General features: G+C 43.1%; 1 protein-coding gene across 1 annotated transcript in view; it reads right to left on the bottom strand.

The window, feature by feature from the left end:
* Window positions 1–20,215, bottom strand: part of KCNH8 (potassium voltage-gated channel subfamily H member 8) — a 726,151-nt gene that overhangs the window by 31,410 nt on the left and 674,526 nt on the right. The window contains exon 14 of the mRNA XM_040433027.1: window positions 8,515–8,621. Within this exon, the coding sequence (XP_040288961.1) occupies window positions 8,515–8,621 (107 nt within the window). The remainder of the gene's footprint in view (window positions 1–8,514; window positions 8,622–20,215) is intronic.

Below are 20,215 nucleotides of genomic sequence, written 5' to 3'. Positions count from 1 at the left end.
CAAATGTTTCCGGGCACATGCCAAGTCCATGTGTCCAAATAAAATGTTTACACAACCGTATCTAACAACTATCAACATGCCAGTTTTTACCGCGCTCATGTCGCAACACCCCTCCAGCCATCTATCAGATTTCCTCGTTTCAGGATTGACAGAAGGATTTCACACGGGCATCCTGTATATGCCAACAGGCACCCTGGAATGTCCCAATCTTTTATCCGCTCTACACAACCCCACCGCCATTGACGCCCTCATAGCCCAAGAGGTAACAGAGGGTTTTGTGCTAGGTCCTTTCAAGACTCCCCCATTCGCCACATGGCGCACCAACCCCATTGGCGTCGTCACTGGGAAATCTTCCCAGAAACAGAGGCTCATCATCGACCTATCGGCACCTCACGGGACGGGCAACCCCAGTCTCAACTCCCTCATTCCCTCGGAGGAATTCTCTCTGCAGTATACCACCATAGATCACGCCATCACGGCCATCAGTCAAGCAGGGGTGGGGGCATGGCTCAGCAAAACCGACATCGCCAACGCCTTCAAATTACTTCCGATTCACCCTACACTGTGGCACCTGCATGGCATCAAGTGGTCTGGGGATTATTATTTTTTCTCCCGATTGACCTTCGGGTCCAAAAGCAGCCCGGCCATCTTCGACGTGTTTGCGGAAGCATTATGCTGGTTGCTATTGAATATAGCAAGGTGCCCGCTGGTTTTACATTACCTTGATGACTTCCTATTGGTGGAAGAAAACACTTCCCCTCCTTCCAGCCTCAGAGCCACCATCAAGCTGTTCAAGGAACTGGGGGTCCCCCTCTCCACCAAGAAGACAGAGGGGCCGGACACGATCATCACCTTCCTGGGTATCCAGTTGGATTCAGCTTCAATGCAAGCCAGTTTGCCGTCCGGGAAGATCCAGGACATCCTCACCCACATAGACGGCTATCTTCAACTCGGCACCTGCAACCGCAGAGAACTACAGTCCCTGCTGGGCTCCCTGAACTTTGCCATGCGCATCATACCCCAGGGTCGCTCGTTTATTTCACGGCTTCTGCACCTCTTCCCCTTGTTCCTACACGACTCGCACAGATTGTCCCTGGATGCCCACGCTGCGGCGGATCTGGGAATGTGGAGGAGATTTCTGTCCACCTGGAATGGTAGGAGCTTGTTTCTCCCTCAGCTGTCGGACTCTTCCCCCTCTATCTGGTCAGATGCGGCATCTACCACAGGCTTTGCGGCCATATTTGGGGACGATTGGCTGTGGGGCAGCTGGCCTCCTGAGGTCCAGGGTCTGGAAGGATTCTCCACTACCTCAGCGCTTTTTGAGATCTATCCCATCGTAGCGGCTGCCGTGGCGTGGGGTCATTTATGGGCAAATCTGGCGGTCCGCTGCTATTTGGACAACCAAGCAACCTGCCAGATTATAAATAAAGGTCGTTCTAAATCCCTCACAATCATGAGGTTCATGCGAAGACTTACTTGGCTGGCCGCCTGCAACAATTTTTTCCTGCATTGTTTCCATGTCCCAGGGGTGTGCAATTCGGCTGCTGACAATTTATCTCGCTTCAAATTTCAGGCTTTTCATCAGGATCTCCCATCAGCATCACCCACTGCCTCCAGCACCCCGTCATTTCAGCAACTCATTCTGGACTAGAGGCCATCATGCGGCATAGCCAGTCTTTGTCCCACTTTTCACTATCAGTCAATACACATAGAGCATACAACAGAGCATTCACGCTATTCAACAGATTCCTGGTAGAACACAACATCACGCACCCTTTCATCATGACGTCTGTTTTGGGATTTGCTTCTTTTTGCCACCTCAAACTAAAAATGTCATACAACACCATCAAACTGTATCTTACTGGCATTCAACATCATATGCTAATCTTGCACCCTAACTACACCAGCTTCATGGCCTCCCACCAAATCAAAACAATACTCAGAGGCATTCAGAAGACGGAACCCGCACGTCCAGCCCAAAGGCTGCCCATCAACAGTCATGTTTTCAAGGCATTATCCGACCTGCTGGACGCCACGCCTTTTGATACAAATACCAACGCGGTCATGAAAGCTGCTATTTACTTGGCTTTCTACGGGTTCCTGAGGCCCGGGGAATTCACTACCACCTCCACATACCAAACCTCATCTTGTCTCCTTGTCTCCCACTTATCTAAACACCTGGATCACTACGTCCTGACCTTACCTCACTCCAAGAGTAGTCAGCGTTCACCTGTCAACATCTCATATTACCCCACGCACAACAAATGGTGTCCGGTGAGGGTGCTGGACACATACAGTCAGCTTCACAGGTTCCTACCCTCTCAACCGCTACTTCAACTTCATGGATCGGTGCTCACCACGACCACCTTCATGATCCATGTCAGATCATTTCTCACCCAACTGGGCCTTGACGCGGCCAACTACTCGGGGCACTCCTTTCGCATCGGAGCTGCATCCACGGCCTCCAGTGCCAACATCCCTGCCCATGTTATCAAGAAATTGGGACGCTGGAAGTCGTCCGCTTACGCACGATACATTCCCAATCCAGCGCAAGAGTTAAGGGTGGCTTTCCAAAGCATGTCGGGTTGAGCTGTTTACATGTTTTATTGGTTACAAATAAACTGGTTTATTTCCATTTTTGCCCTCTTCTTTCTTAGGCCTACCTCGTCCTCGGTTTCGGCACACCACAACCGACTGCATTTCTTTCCCTGCTTCCCAGGGCTCTTCTCTGTACTACCGTAAGCACCTAACACAAGTATTAAGGCATTTGCCTGGATTTGTGGGAGGGGCTGAGGTCCGCCTCCAGCCTATTTAGGGCACCCCCCTTACCTGGCTCCTGCACCGTCTGAGGTCTGAGCTTTGTCCCTCCCACCACTCCACTCATTTACAACTCATTTCTTTATGTCTTTTCCTTGGGTGGGCCCTCTTCTTTCTTAGGCCTACCTCGTCCTCGGTTTCGGCACACCACAACCGACTGCATTTCTTTCCCTGCTTCCCAGGGCTCTTCTCTGTACTACCGTAAGCACCTAACACAAATAGAAACATAGAAACATAGAATGTGTCGGCAGATAAGAACCATTTGGCCCATCTAGTCTGCCCAATATACTGAATACTATGGATAGCCCCCGGCCCTATCTTATATGAAGGATGGCCTTATGCCTATCCCATGCATGCTTAAACCCCTTCACTGTATTTGCAGCTACCACTTCTGCAGGAAGGCTATTCCATGCATCCACTACTCTCTCAGTAAAGTAATACTTCCTTATATTACTTTTAAACCTTTGCCCCTCTAATTTAAAACTGTGTCCATATTTAAATGGAGCAAGTAAGAAGCCCACGGAGCTGTTACTAACGTTTCCGGAGCCCAGCCACGCCCACTGTGATGGAGCCCAGCGCTGCCCTGCATCCTCTGAATCTCCTTCTTGCTCCCCAACGTCACAAAGCTAGAGCGCCGTAATCTCGCGATGCGCGAGCTAGCGCATGCACAGTGTCAGCATAGTGTTCCTTCCCTGTGCTGGCATTAGCCTCAGGGAACAAACTGCACATGCGCTAGCTCGCGCATTGCAAGATTACGGCGCTCTAGCTTTGTGACGTTGCGGAGCAAGGAGGAGATTCGGAGGATGCGGGGTGGTGCTGGGCTCAGAGTCAGAGAACGCTGGACTCATCTCTGAAGCATGGAGGAGACAGGACTCATCTAAGGTTCATTTACATATATATAAAATCGTTTTTTTGACACAATAATAGCACAGAGAGCTATGGGGACTGGGTATTGCGGATGTGCTAGCGGCGATCTAGCAGCCCATGTCCTCAGCTCTATATCCAAAATCCAGGTGACAGGTTCCCTTTAAGAAGCTATATCTTTCTCCTCCCTGTCTTCTTTTAACTATTTTACTGTACATAGAGTTTTTGGAAGCTGAGACGTTTCTGAAGAGGGCTGACAAACAGTGAGAGGTGGGCTACAGGGGGTTGAAAGTTACCCATAATAATTATCAGGTTTCATACAGTATATTCGCTTGTGTCACTGAATATTTTGTAATATATACTTGAACCCAAAAGGTAATTAATTTTTACTTTTAAGACAATTACTGAAAGAAAACGTAAGACAAATTGCTAAATATAACATGTTTACTGAGGTGTTTTGGCCTCAAAATAATAAAATACTGTATAATTGTTTTAGTGTATGTAACCTTTACTCATATTTTAGTCCCTGCTGCATTGGAGCTTTCAATGTAATTTTCCTAATAATTGCTGTTTAGGAATATGACTGTTAACCTAAGAGAAAGCTGGGGCTACTGTAAGAAGTCTCTGTAAGGAAAAGAGTAGAACCAATTAAAAATAATGATTCCTATCTGTATCCTTTCCTCATTAAAGGTGACATTCTAGGATATAATGGTTCATATTTTCATGTCTAATGTTTCAATTTGTATTGAACTGCGCTATAATAATTTTGTCTCTTTACAGAGGTATGGTTCTTCTGCAATACCTCAAAAAGCATTGCCGACCTCCAACACAATTGTACCGAGTGGCATCACATACAGTATGCTTGCCTTCCATTTCATATAACTTCTGCCCACTGTAAATGAGTAGAGAAATGGGGGTACTGGGGCATACAACTGGTAGATATGGGAAATATAGCAATATAATATTATCGGTATATCTGTATCTATATCTGTTTAAATGGGAGCAGGAAAGCATACAGGAAATGGAAGATTAAACAGATACTTCAATTATTTTCAGCTCATGGACAGAAGCAAACATACAGACAGCAGCTATCCAATTACAAGAAGACATCAGCAATAAGAAAGGCACAGCGGGAAGGATTACACAGCAGTAGTAGAGTTACTTGCCAGCAGTTGAGTTAATGAGTATGTTATTGGAAGGGATCTGACGTTGCATTATATTGCTGCAGTATATGTTCTGTCGAGAAGCCACTTTGTAGTACAACATAAGATAGTGTAAAATGTTTTCCCAACGGGCAGAGCCGTAAACACTAGAAAAACACTGCCATCCTTTCCTGTCACCATTACCTGAGCTATATTGTTAGATGCAACAACAACAAAAAAATCTGTTATGGCAATTTACACTGACCTAAAATAATATTTTCTGTATATGTTAGGTGGCTTCTCCGGTCAAGTGCTCTATCCGCATTAAATTCAGGCTCTACAGTCATAAAATACCATATTGTTGAATCATGGATTTAAAGGGATGCTGCTTGCAAAACTTGATTAAATTGATTCTTGATTAACATAAAATATGGGTAGTTGCTGGAATTCTGTGGTGGGTAAGAGTCCTCAGCTGTTTCCGTAGCTCCCACAGGCTTGTATAGAGCAGCATTTCATACAATTCCTGCCCACTATAGATGTGCTGAGATTGGGTAATGGAATTCCCAGCTCTAGCAAATAATAGATGTCTCAGCAGTCGAATCCAATAAGTTGGAATTCCTTTATTTTAAAGGGGCTGACCCACGAAAAAATATTCAGCAATTTTCAAACTAGCACCTGGATCTGAAAACTTTTGTAATTGCATGTATTTCAAAATTTTGTATAGCTACTGGGTTATTCAATGACATCTTTCTATATAGCACCACCTGCTGTTTGCTCTTTTTATAATTCCTTTGTCCTGCTCAGTGAGACGGAAGAACATGCTCAGCTCCATCCTTCAACTACCACCAGCTGCAGCAGAATGAACACACCCCAAAGAAAGGGTACCCCCCCATCCTAAGTTGACAGCTTGAAATAAATCTAGCAGAACAACTGGAGCAACGAATGATGAGATCTCTGGATCCATGTAAGGTGCAGGGATGAGTCTAGTTTTGTTACAGAGAAGATGTCATGTGCTAGATTATGTATGATTTCATTTTTTTACATTAATCATGGGATCACCCCTTTAATTAAGATACATTTTACACAATTAGATTTTATTGAAGATAGTCAATGAGGTGGTAGACAAGTTTTGAAACTCTCACCAGACAGGAATTTAAATTCTTACGGCCATATTATGTAAGAATGACCCTGAATTTAATTCTGACCAGAACTCTATAAACATAGACTCTAGAGTTTACATCTCTCCTTTTGGTATTGATTTGTTCAGAATTCTGGTTTCTTGAACCTAAAATTTTAAATAATATATTTGAAGTTGGAGGTACACTTTAAAGGGCCTCTATCAGCAGACTTGTACCTATGAAACGGGTTGACCTGTTGCATTTGTACCATTTGGCCCCATGTTTATATGTGCCCGTAGTACTGAGAAAAATGAAGTTTTAATATATGCAAATGATACTCTAGGGGTAATGGGGGTGGTCTTTTCTGTACTGCGAGCCTCTTCATTGTACTGCACCTCCAGCAGATACTGAAGTGCACAGCGCTGGAAGCTGAATTACAAGTTGCTGGAAAATAATTTACGCGCTGCTGACCCATTTATATAATAGTGTCACTTTATCTCAAGTAGTCAGAGGTACGTAATAATACACCAAGTGATATTTTCCCTTGCATCGTAAAATTATGCTACTTAATAAATTTGGAAAATTTGGGTCAATGAGCTGCCATACAGAATTACCAGCAAATGCATTTTTAACATGTATATCAAAGGGGAATGTTATTTTCTCTGCAACATGTACAGAGGAAGACAATAAAAATATGAATGTGTGTTAGAAAAAATGGGCCACCATATATTGGGCAATAAACACTAATATTGTTACTGACATTGTTCTTTGCTCTTTCCCAACCATCATCTGTGCAATAGAGCGAGAATTAATGTGTATCCCTACAGCAAAACATGGCACTACTTTGCCTTGTAATTTGCTTTTTAAACAATGGTTTGATCTTTGCCTTTGAAGAATAAAAATACATAAGGTGCTGCACGAGGCCACATACAAACCCTTTCTTTCAACATACTACTGAATTTATACAGCAAATATTAAACGCAAAGTATCATGAGATGCTCACCTGAAGTCAGGCAACTGGATTCTTCTGAGTTGAAGAAATTAAATAGAAAAAACAAAACAAAAACAGTGTAAATATGTTATAATATATATTCATATACTAGCTTGTTTGTTTTCCTTATCAAATTAATTATATCTTCCCTCATCCTTATAATTGTGTTTTTATTGTTATAATTAGAGATGAGCAAAGTTTTGGAAAATTCGATTCGGCTGCTTCGCCGAATGTAAAAAAAAAAAATCGCTTTGTGATGAATTATATCATCATGATGCCCATTTTTTTGTAAGTAGTGGATGCAACGATAGAAAGCTGCAATAGCAGCGCACCCCATCATTGTACCCCTCAGATGCCGCGTTCATACTTGAACATAGCATCTTAGAGTAAAAACTGTGTAAAATTGACAGAAAAAAAATATTAAATCATACTTACCACCTCCATTTGCTCGCAACAGGCCGTCTGCCACTATCTTGCTTAAAGATCTGGCATGAAATCTCAGGCGGCCCGAGATGATGTCGTCACGCCGGCCGGCATGGTTACATCATACGTCACCACACATGGGATTTTGGACAAGATATTCAATCAAGATGGCGGCCTGTCGCACGAGGAAATTCGGCTTCACAGAGGGTCGAATTTGTCCTGAAATTCGGATCGAATTTGTCCTGAAATTCGGATCGAATTTGTCCTGAAATTCGGATCGAATTTGTCCTGAAATTCGGATCGAATTCCACTTCATTGGATTCATCTTTAGTTATAATTATTAAAGTTTAAGATATATGTGTTATTTTGATGTCTACATTATTCTGGTTTGTGTGAATCCCATAAACACATAGGACCAGATTTGGTAATTGTAATATTTAGACAGCATAAACATAAACCAGGCTAAAGATGTGCCAAATTCATCATAGTTTATGACACTTTTGTCTAAATTGATTGTCAATTTTGATATATTTTATACCACGCTCCCTTCCTGGTAAGCCATGCTCTATTTTTCAAGCAAGACTGAATAAGTGTCTAAAACACTTAATAATTGTAGTGCAAGCCATGTGTGTCAGTATTCTACAGCATTTTGCTAAGTAAATCTATCCTAAAGTTTATTTTATTTCATTCAGTCAAAAAGCAAAAGTCAAAAATGTTGGTTAAAAGGATTTTTCCATCATTAAATGTTATATGATTATAATTCATCACGCAAAACAAGTTACTTTTGTAATTTACTTTGTTATTAAATTGCTCCAGTTGTGAGATATTCTCTTTACTTCATTATAATGGTGCCCCCTGGTGCTTAATCTGTACAGCTGGGCGCACATGCTCAGTTCTATCTGTGAACAGACACCAGCTATATCTACTGTTAGAAGCTGTGACAGTTACAGGGAGAAAGCTTCAGCAGAAAGGACATGCCTCCTGAGAATGGACACACCCAATGAGCTGTAATAGTGAGAGAGCTGCAGCAGAAAAGACAATGAACTGGTTCTAGTGTTGTTAGAAAAAGATTGGCATCTACTATATGATGTCTGATTTGCATTTTTACATCAATCATGACATAACACCTTTAAATTGTAAATTATTAAATATATAGTACCTGCTTCAACATTTTTATTTAGTCGTGCTTGTTGTCTCAACTGATAAGCTTCAAAATCAAATGCTTGACCTTCATCGTTACCATTATCTTCAATACCATCAACAACTCTGTTAAAAGAAAAAAGGTTCTAATAAATACTGTTACATTAAAAGCAATCTGACACCTATAATAAAAAAATACGTTGAAATATATTCCACATACAGAGAGGTTTTGTTGTCATGTTGTCAAGTTTTTGACTTATTCTTTTTTTTATTAGGTCTCAATTACATATTTCATGTTCTTTACTGTTGCAATAAAGAATCATGATGTCCATTTAAATATAACTCAATTTTTTAATGTTTAACTAATATTAACCATGTTCACCTAACAATTCATGTAAGCAAATTCAAATTTAGTTTGGACAACATATGGTCTGACTCCTGTTCTTCTCCAGTGGTTTGTATAATTCAGTTAATATTACGAAAGAAGAGCCTCATGGAACATTATGTGAATGATACGACTACAGCACATGTTAAAATTAAATTACTATTAATTAATTACAACATTTTTTTTGTGTGCTAATTTAGTATTTGCATTGTGAGAATATTCCCCATAGGATAATATTTGATTGTTATGTGTAAGTCATTAATGTCATGTCAAGTTCATGACATCAAAGCACTGATTATTCTACAATATTCAAGCTTTTGATTAGAACAACCTCTTTTTCCTTCAAATTATGGCACTTTTGGGGGCACAATTATCTTTGGGACACAACAGGGGACACTTGTTTTTGGAGTTATGGGGTACTATTATTGTGTGGAGCACAAAAAAGGGGTTGCTATTACTGTGTGGAGTAATAAGGGGCATTAATATACTCAGGGGCACTATGGAAGGGAGTTTGTGTAGAGGTGGAGAAAGGGAGGAGAGGATGCTGTAGCAAGGAGTTGAAGATAGCTTGGTAGAAAATTATGCAATGGTGAGTCCACTGATGAAGGAGTGAGCATACACTTCGAAACGCGTATGGTTTGGATCCCCATGTCGCAGGACCTACTCTTGACTTTTCATCGATGAATATTTGAAAGATAGAAACGCTTCTATATTATGAACTTTCATACCACCTCTGATAAACAAAACTCGCCTGTACAGCCAGGAATTAAAATCTACCCGAGCACGTGGGATGCCGAGTTGACACCTCCAGGACTACGCGGGGTATTGCATTCGGACGGCGAACGAACGCGGCCTGAGTTATCCGTAGGAGGGAGGTAAGGTCGGTTACTGCCCGCTCTGTGGGACGCCACGTAGTAGCGGAGGTGCAGACTGACAATCAACTATTACCGATCCACTATTCGAAAAAAGTAATCTTTTCTACATCTTTTATTCAAATTGACATTGCTTACCATAGGCAAAACTGTGGATATTGTCTGCTCAACATCGAGTAAGAGGACCATTCGTATACCATTCTTAGATTCTAGGATTGGAACTATACCATACCCATTTATATTGCGATTTTACATCCGAATATCTATGCTTATTTACATAGTCATCTGATGTGATTTTTTTTACTAGTGTTTATATTAGCGATTTTTTTTTATAGGTGTTCATATCTGCAATTTTATACACAAGTTTTATTTGCAATTTTATATATACTGTATTATTTACCCAAGTGTTCTTATCTACTATTTTTATACTGAATGAACTATTTTACACATAATCCACTTGTATTCTACAAATAAATTGTAAATCTGTGGTTTCAAAGGTCGAGTACCAGTCACATTATTTTACATAGAATTTTTGCTTCTGCTCTTGACTGGGTGGGTCAACACGTGACTAGAGCACCTATCCATACCTCCAGTTGGGTGAGCCTCTATTCCTTCCTATTTCTAAGATGTATCATTGGGCTGGTGATAAATAGCAACTGTCAGCAACAGCAAATATCTTCATTGTCATCAGCTGGAGCTGTATGGAAATCCTCACGTTTCCACGTGCCTGATTCATTTTGACATTTGTAATGTTTTGGACACTTACGCAGAACAATGTTGCCTGCTTGTGTGTGAAGATGCTACCTGCCATGTTGAAAACCCTCTCTGAGAAGACACAGGAGGCTGGACAGTAGACTTATAGAAAACTGCCAGTTCCAGCCACTGTTGCAATCTGCTTCCACAGAAGTCCATGGGGTCAGTGAACAGGGTATGTGCTGGAGAAAGGGCACAGTCCAAACTGAACTGGCTGATGCGCCTTCTGATACTTGTTTTAGCAGAGACAGAGGTAGAATGGTGAATTTTGGTGAAGGACCAGAACTGTGCCACATTTGCATAATGATGAGACGTGTTTTATGGACAATTGTCTAGAAGTGATAAAGCCTGTCTGCTGAATTGAATTTGGGTGAAGGCGTGGAACTGAACCACATTTGCAGAATGACAAGATACATTTTACAGCGGGCTAGAAGTCTAATGAATTTAATTTGGGTGAAAGCACAGAACTGCACTACAATTGCCAAAACTAAGTGGTACTGCAGAAACTGCACTTCCAGAAACTTTGCCAGGTAGTTCAGCTTTATTACAAGCAGATTTCTGAATGAGTTGAGCTATTTTATGGCCACACATTCCACTTTCTATAGCTGGTGACAAAGCAGAGAAGCAGGAGGAGTAGTCTGAGCCGGAGAACAAGTAACTGATGATGACTATAACAAGGACAGCAACTTAGCCAGGTTGGAGTTCAGCTTACACACAAGCCAGCTACATATTCAATTATGGATGTCTCACAATGGAGTGGAGAAAAAGGAGTTTGAGTAGGAGAACTAGTTGACGATGATGACAAGGACACTGTGCTGCTTGGGGATGCAGCCTGGCTGCCACAAAGAAGACTGTAAAGGTGGACAGAGTGTTCTGAATGCTGGCCAGTTCTATTTTCTTACTTGATCTGGTGACACAATAGAGCTCTAGTACCTACAGTATGTTTGTATTTGAACACCCATGAATTATTTTGATCCTGCAGATCTTGCACAAGGCAGTGGTTTCGTGTGCCAACCTTATGGAGAAAAAAATGTCATACGGGAGATATCGGAGATTATCAGCAGCCGAGCTTGGCCTAGGTATGGCATCTTTTGAGCCTGTGGCCACAGTATCAGTGGCATCACCAAGTGCCAAGCTAAACACAATTGAAGTAGATATGGCCTTGACAGTTCTTTAGGCAGTTTTGGCTATTCCTTTTGGTAGTGACTAGGTTGGTCACAAGAAGGATGGTGGTAAAGGAAGTCAATGATGAGACACAACTATGTGGTTAGAGAAGTACTTTTGTGTATAAGTGTATCCCCTCCATAATCATTTACTCTATAGTCCACTAAGTAAACACTATAAAATAGACTAAATAAAAATGATTACAGATATTGTCATCTTTCAATGTGCTGTCATCTATGACTATGGGGAACTTAGCATATCATTTTCTAAGAATGAGTATATGCCATGATTTGCTGACAGTATAATTATATTGAGGCCTGAGGCAGATAATTATCGTACAGCAGCTTGTACTATACAATTTTCTTATTTGTCATTAAAAAAAAGAAGTCTGTAATGTAAAATGTATTAATATGTTAACTATATCTGGGTTTTATTTTGGTATATATGCATTGTGAACAAACGTCTTTTCTTCTAGAGTGTTATCAACTAAACAAGCTTGCAAGCAGAAATCCAGCAATCCTGTCGTACTATCATGTATGATAGAGTATTTTCTATGAAGACAAATGAATCCCCCTTGCTGGGTCTATTTTAGTTCAGTTGACATTCTAGCTTTGCCTTTTATTTGTGAAACTTGTCAATCATTTGAGGCCTGTATCATTTACTTGTGAATGCCTGAGGCAGAAGATCCAGGTCAGCTTTTCCATTTCCACTGTGTCAAAATTCAAGACGTAGGTATTCAAGACACAGGTAATAGGACAAGCAAGGAAAAGACAGTCCAATTATTGACAGCAGAATACTTTTATGAGGCTTTTAGTATAATTAGTTGTCATTGATTGTTTATGTATATTGTAATATTAACTTTACTATTACTCTGCAGGTCAGTGAATGACCCCATGCAAGACCTGCCAACTAACTAAGTCTACTTTCACATTTGCGTTTTTGCTGTCTGGTTTGGAGATCCGACATGAGATATCAAAACTAGGGATGAGCGAACCCGAACTGTATAGTTCGGGTTCGTACCGAATTTTGGGGTGTCCGTGACACGGACTCGAACCCGAACATTTTCGTAAAAGTCCAGGTTCGGGTTCGGTGTTCGGCGCTTTCTTGGCGCTTTTTGAAAGGCTGCAAAGCAGCCAATCAACAAGCATCATACTACTTGGCCCAAGAGGCCATCACAGCCATGCCTACTATTGGCATGGCTGTGATTGGCCAGTGCACCATGTGACCCAGCCTCTATTTAAGCTGGAGTCACGTAGCGCCGCACGTCACTCTGCTATGATCAGTATAGGGAGAGGTTGCAGCTGCGACGTTAGGGCGAGATTAGGCAGATTAACTCCTCCAAAAGACTTCATTCTGTGATCGATCTGCAGCTGTGGATCATTGAAGTGCTATTATTGACTTGCTCACTTTTTTGAGGCTGCCCAGAGCGTTTTTAGATCACTTTTTTTCTGGGGTGATCGGCGGCCATTTTGTGACTTGTGGTGCGCCAGCACGAGCTATCACCAAGTGTATTTAACCATCGATAGTGTGGTTATTTTGTGCTATATCCTACATCAGCTGCAGGCTGAGCCTGTGTCACCGAAGTGCATTTAACCATCAACAGTCTGGTTATTTTTTGGCCATATACTACATCAGCTGCAGGCTGAGCCTGTTTCACCCAAGTGCATTTAACCATCAACAGTCTGATTATTTTTTGGCCATATACTACATCAGCTGCAGGCTGAGCCTGTGTCACCGAAGTGCATTTAACCATCAACAGTCTGGTTATTTTTTGGCCATATATTACATCAGGGGCAAGTTGAGCCTGTCACCCAGCGCCTAAAAAATAGACCTGACATTTCTATTCAACCAAATCTGCACAGTTTTAGCTGGTCAAGTTATTTGTAGTGACCGTCAAAGCAGACTTTTTGTTCTGGGTTGAAAAAGCATTCCCAAATTTGCCATTCTGAAAATAACTAGTTTGTGGTATTTCAGGCCTACTTGAAATCTATCCCAAAAAGAAAATCTTACATTGAAGTTATTGATAGTATCATTCAGAAAAACCTAAGACACACGCTAGCGTGCTGATAGAAGTGTCATTCTGTGATTAAACCTATAACTGTCACACAGCGCAAAAAAAAAACAGGTCTCACATCTCTATTCAACCAAATTTGCACAGTTTTAGCTGGTCAAGTTATTTGTAGTGACCGTCAAAGCAGACTTTTTGTTCTGGGTTGAAAAAGCATTCCCAAATTTGCCATTCTGAAAATAACTAGTTTGTGGTATTTCAGGCCTACTTGAAATCTATCCCAAAAAGAAAATCTTACATTGAAGTTATTGATAGTATCATTCAGAAAAACCTAAGACACACGCTAGCGTGCTGAAAGAAGTGTCATTCTGTGATTAAACCTATAACTGTCACACAGCGCAAAAAAAAACAGGTCTCACATCTCTATTCAACCAAATCTGCACAGTTTTAGCTGGTCAAGTTATTTGTAGTGACCGTCAAAGCAGACTTTTTGTTCTGGGTTGAAAAAGCATTCCCAAATTTGCCATTCTGAAAATAACTAGTTTGTGGTATTTCAGGCCTACTTGAAATCTATCCCAAAAAGAAAATCTTACATTGAAGTTATTGATAGTATCATTCAGAAAAACCTAAGACACACGCTAGCGTGCTGATAGAAGTGTCATTCTGTGATTAAACCTATAACTGTCACACAGCGCAAAAAAAACCAGGTCTCACATCTCTATTCAACCAAATCTGCACAGTTTTAGCTGGTCAAGTTATTTGTAGTGACCGTCAAAGCAGACTTTTTGTTCTGGGTTGAAAAAGCATTCCCAAATTTGCCATTCTGAAAATAACTAGTTTGTGGTATTTCAGGCCTACTTGAAATCTATCCCAAAAAGAAAATCTTACATTGAAGTTATTGATAGTATCATTCAGAAAAACCTAAGACACACGCTAGCGTGCTGATAGAAGTGTCATTCTGTGATTAAACCTATAACTGTCACACAGCGCAAAAAAAAACAGGTCTCACATCTCTATTCAACCAAATCTGCACAGTTTTAGCTGGTCAAGTTATTTGTAGTGACCGTCAAAGCAGACTTTTTGTTCTGGGTTGAAAAAGCATTTCCAAATTTGCCATTCTGAAAATAACTAGTTTGTGGTATTTCAGGCCTACTTGAAATCTATCCCAAAAAGAAAATCTTACATTGAAGTTATTGATAGTATCATTCAGAAAAACCTAAGACACACGCTAGCGTGCTGATAGAAGTGTCATTCTGTGATTAAACCTATAACTGTCACACAGCGCAAAAAAAAACAGGTCTCACATCTCTATTCAACCAAATCTGCACAGTTTTAGCTGGTCAAGTTATTTGTAGTGACCGTCAAAGCAGACTTTTTGTTCTGGGTTGAAAAAGCATTCCCAAATTTGCCATTCTGAAAATAACTAGTTTGTGGTATTTCAGGCCTACTTGAAATCTATCCCAAAAAGAAAATCTTACATTGAAGTTATTGATAGTATCATTCAGAAAAACCTAAGACACACGCTAGCGTGCTGATAGAAGTGTCATTCTGTGATTAAACCTATAACTGTCACACAGCGCAAAAAAAAAACAGGTCTCACATCTCTATTCAACCAAATCTGCACAGTTGTAGCTGGTCAAGTTATTTGTAGTGACCGTCAAAGCAGACTTTTTGTTCTGGGTTGAAAAAGCATTCCCAAATTTGCCATTCTGAAAATAACTAGTTTGTGGTATTTCAGGCCTACTTGAAATCTATCCCAAAAAGAAAATCTTACATTGAAGTTATTGATAGTATCATTCAGAAAAACCTAAGACACACGCTAGCGTGCTGATAGAAGTGTAATTCTGTGATTAAACCTATAACTGTCACACAGCGCAAAAAAAAACAGGTCTCACATCTCTATTCAACCAAATCTGCACAGTTTTAGCTGGTCAAGTTATTTGTAGTGACCGTCAAAGCAGACTTTTTGTTCTGGGTTGAAAAAGCATTCCCAAATTTGCCATTCTGAAAATAACTAGTTTGTGGTATTTCAGGCCTACTTGAAATCTATCCCAAAAAGAAAATCTTACATTGAAGTTATTGATAGTGTCATTCAGAAAAACCTAAGACACACGCTAGCGTGCTGATAGAAGTGTCATTCTGTGATTAAACCTATAACTGTCACACAGCGCAAAAAAAAAACAGGTCTCACATCTCTATTCAACCAAATCTGCACAGTTTTAGCTGGTCAAGTTATTTGTAGTGACCGTCAAAGCAGACTTTTTGTTCTGGGTTGAAAAAGCATTCCCAAATTTGCCATTCTGAAAATAACTAGTTTGTGGTATTTCAGGCCTACTTGAAATCTATCCCAAAAAGAAAATCTTACATTGAAGTTATTGATAGTATCATTCAGAAAAACCTAAGACACACGCTAGCGTGCTGATTGAAGTGTCATTCTGTGATTAAACCTATAACTGTCACACAGCGCAAAAAAAAAAACAGGTCTCACATCTCTATTCAACCAAATCTGCACAGTTTTAGCTGGTCAAGTTATTTGTAGTGACCGTCAAAGCAGACTTTTTGTTCTGGGTTGAAAAAGCATTCCCAAATTTGCCATTCTGAAAATAACTAGTTTGTGGTATTTCAGGCCTACTTGAAATCTATCCCAAAAAGAAAATCTTACATTGAAGTTATTGATAGTATCATTCAGAAAAACCTAAGACACACGCTAGCGTGCTGATAGAAGTGTCATTCTGTGATTAAACCTATAACTGTCACAGAGCGCAAAAAAAAACCAGGTCTCACATCTCTATTCAACCAAATCTGCACAGTTTTAGCTGGTCAAGTTATTTGTAGTGACCGTAAAAGCAGACTTTTTGTTCTGGGTTGAAAAAGCATTCCCAAATTTGCCATTCTCAAAATTGTGGCGAACGGGAACAATGAGGAAAACATCTAATAAGGGACGCGGACGTGGACATGGTCGTGGTGGTGTTAGTGGACCCTCTGGTGCTGGGAGAGGACGTGGCCGTTCTGCCACAGCCACACGTCCTAGTGAACCAACTACCTCAGGTCCCAGTAGCCAGCAGAATTTACAGCGATATTTGGTGGGGCCCAATGCCGTTCTAAGGATGGTAAGGCCTGAGCAGGTACAGGCATTAGTCAATTGGGTGGCCGACAGTGGATCCAGCACGTTCACATTATCTCCCACCCAGTCTTCTGCAGAAAGCGCACAGATGGCGCATGAAAACCAAGCCCATCGGTCTGTCACATCACCCCCATGCATATCAGGGAAACTGTCTGAGCCTCAAGTTATGCAGCAGTCTCTTATGCTGTTTGAAGACTCTGCTGCCAGGGTTTCCCAAGGGCATCCACCTAGCCCTTCCCCAGGGGTGGAAGAGATAGAATGCACTAACGCACAACCACTTATTTTTCCTGATGATGAGGACATGGGAATACCACCTCAGCACGTCTCTGATGATGACGAAACACAGGTGCCAACTGCTGCGTCTTTCTGCAGTGTGCAGACTGAACAGGAGGTCAGAGATCAAGACTGGGTGGAAGACGATGCAGGGGACGATGAGGTCCTAGACCCCACATGGAATGAAGGTCGTGCCACTGACTTTCACAGTTCGGAGGAAGAGGCAGTGGTGAGACCGAGCCAACAGCGTAGCAAAAGAGGGAGCAGTGGGAAAAATCAGAACACCCGCCGCCAAGAGACTCCGCCTGCTACTGACCGCCGCCATCTGGGACCGAGCACCCCAAAGGCAGCTTCAAGGAGTTCCCTGGCATGGCACTTCTTCAAACAATGTGCTGACGACAAGACCCGAGTGGTTTGCACGCTGTGCCATCAGAGCCTGAAGCGAGGCATTAACGTTCTGAACCTTAGCACAACCTGCATGACCAGGCACCTGCATGCAAAGCATGAACTGCAGTGGAGTAAACACCTTAAAAACAAGGAAGTCACTCAGGCTCCCCCTGCTACATCTTCTGCTGCTGCCGCCTCGGCCTCTTCTGCTGCTGCTGCCGCCGCCTCGGCCTCTTCCTCCGCCTCTGGAGGAACGTTGGCACCTGCCGCCCAGCAAACATGGGATGTACCACCAACACCACCACCTGCGTCACCAAGCATCTCAACCATGTCACACGGCAGCGTTCAGCTCTCCATCTCACAAACATTTGAGAGAAAGCGTAAATTCTCACCTAGCCACCCTCGATCCCTGGCCCTGAATGCCAGTATTTCTAAACTACTGGCCTATGAAATTCTGTCATTTAGGCTGGTGGACACACACAGCTTCAAACAGCTCATGTCACTTGCTGTCCCACAGTATGTTGTTCCCAGCCGCCACTACTTCTCTAAGAGAGCCGTGCCTTCCCTGCACAAACAAGTGTCCGATAAAATCAAGTGTGCACTGCGCAACGCCATCTTTGGCAAGGTCCACCTAACCACAGATACGTGCACCAGTAAGCACGGCCAGGGACGCTATATCTCCCTAACTGCACACTGGGTAAATGTAGTGGAGGCTGGGCCCCAGGCGGAGAGCTATTTGGCGCACGTCCTTCCGCCGCCAAGGATCGCAGGGCAACATTCTTTGCCTCCTGTCTCCTCCTCCTCCTACTCAGCTTCCTCCTCCTCTTCTTCCACCTGCTCATCCAGTCAGCCACACACCTTCACCACCAACTTCAGCACAGCCCGGGGTAAACGTCAGCAGGCCATTCTGAAACTCATATGTTTGGGGGACAGGCCCCACACCGCACAGGAGTTGTGGCGGGGTATAGAACAACAGACCGACGAGTGGTTGCTGCCGGTGAGCCTCAAGCCCGGCCTGGTGGTGTGCGATAATGGGCGAAATCTCGTTGCAGCTCTGGGACTAGCCGGTTTGACGCACATCCCTTGCCTGGCGCATGTGCTGAATTTGGTGGTGCAGAAGTTCATTCGCAACTACCCCGACATGTCAGAGCTGCTGCATAAAGTGCGGGCCGTCTGTTCGCGCTTCCGGCGTTCACACCCTGCCGCTGCTCGCCTGTCTGCGCTACAGCGTAACTTCGGCCTTCCCGCTCACTGCCTCATATGCGACGTGCCCACCAGGTGGAACTCCACCTTGCATATGCTGGACAGAGTGTGCGAGCAGCAGCAGGCCATAGTGGAGTTTCAGCTGCAGCACGCACGGGTCAGTCGCACTGCGGATCAGACCCACTTCACCACCAATGACTGGGCCTCCATGCGAGACCTGTGTGCCCTGTTGCGCTGTTTCGAGTACTCCACCAACATGGCCAGTGGCGATGACGCTGTTATCAGCGTTACAAACAATACCACTGCTATGTCTCCTTGAGAAAACACTTAGGGTGATGATGGAAGAGGAGGTGGCCCAGGAGGAAGAGGAGGAAGAGGGGTCATTTTTAGCACTTTCAGGCCAGTCTCTTCAAAGTGACTCAGAGGGAGGTTTTTTGCAACACCAGAGGCCAGGTACAAATGTGGCCAGACAGGGCCCACTACTGGAGGACGAGGAGGACGAGGATGAGGAGGAGGTGGAGGAGGATGAGGATGAAGCATGTTCACAGCGGGGTGGCACCCAAAGCAGCTCGGGCCCATCACTGGTGCGTGGCTGGGGGGAAACACAGGACGATGACGATACGCCTCCCACAGAGGACAGCTTGTCCTTACCTCTGGGCAGCCTGGCACACATGAGCGACTACATGCTGCAGTGCCTGCGCAACGACAGCAGAGTTGCCCACATTTTAACGTGTGCAGACTACTGGGTTGCCACCCTGCTGGATCCCCGGTACAAAGACAATGTGCCCACCTTACTTCCTACACTGGAGCGTGATAGGAAGATGCGCGAGTACAAGCGCACGTTGGTAGACGCGCTACTGAGAGCATTCCCAAATGTCACAGGGGAACCAGTGGAAGCCCAAGGCGAAGGCAGAGGAGGAGCAAGAGGTCGCCAACGCAGCTAACTGCACCACCTCCTGATACGGAACGTGTTAGCAGGAAGCAACATTTCACTAACATGGTGGAACAGTACCTGTGCACACCCCTCCACGTACTGACTGATGGTTCGGCCCCATTCAACTTCTGGGTCTCCAAATTGTTCACGTGGCCAGAGCTAGCCTTTTATGCCTTGGAGGTGCTGGCCTGCCCGGCGGCCAGCGTTTTGTCTGAACGTGTATTCGGCACGGCAGGGGGCGTCATTACAGACAAACGCAGCCGCCTGTCTACAGCCAATGTGGACAAGCTGACGTTCATAAAAATGAACCAGGCATGGATCCCACAGGACCTGTCCATCCCTTGTGCAGATTAGATATTAACTACCTCCCCTTAACAATATATTATTCTACTCCAGGGCACTTCCTCATTCAATACTATTTTTAATTTCATTTTACCATTATATTGTGGGGCAACCCAAAGTTGAATGAACCTCTCCTCTGTCTGGGTGCCGGGGCCTAAATGTGTGACAGTGGCCTGTTCCAGTGGTGGGTGACGTGAAGCCTGATTCTCTGCTATGACATGAATACAGATTCTGCGCTGACATAAGGCCAGATTCTCTGTTACGGGACCTCTCTC

Source organism: Bufo bufo, chromosome 5, assembly GCF_905171765.1.
Source record: "Bufo bufo chromosome 5, aBufBuf1.1, whole genome shotgun sequence".
Classification (NCBI taxonomy): Eukaryota; Metazoa; Chordata; class Amphibia; order Anura; family Bufonidae; genus Bufo; species Bufo bufo.
This window is presented reverse-complemented; position numbering and strand designations above follow the sequence as displayed.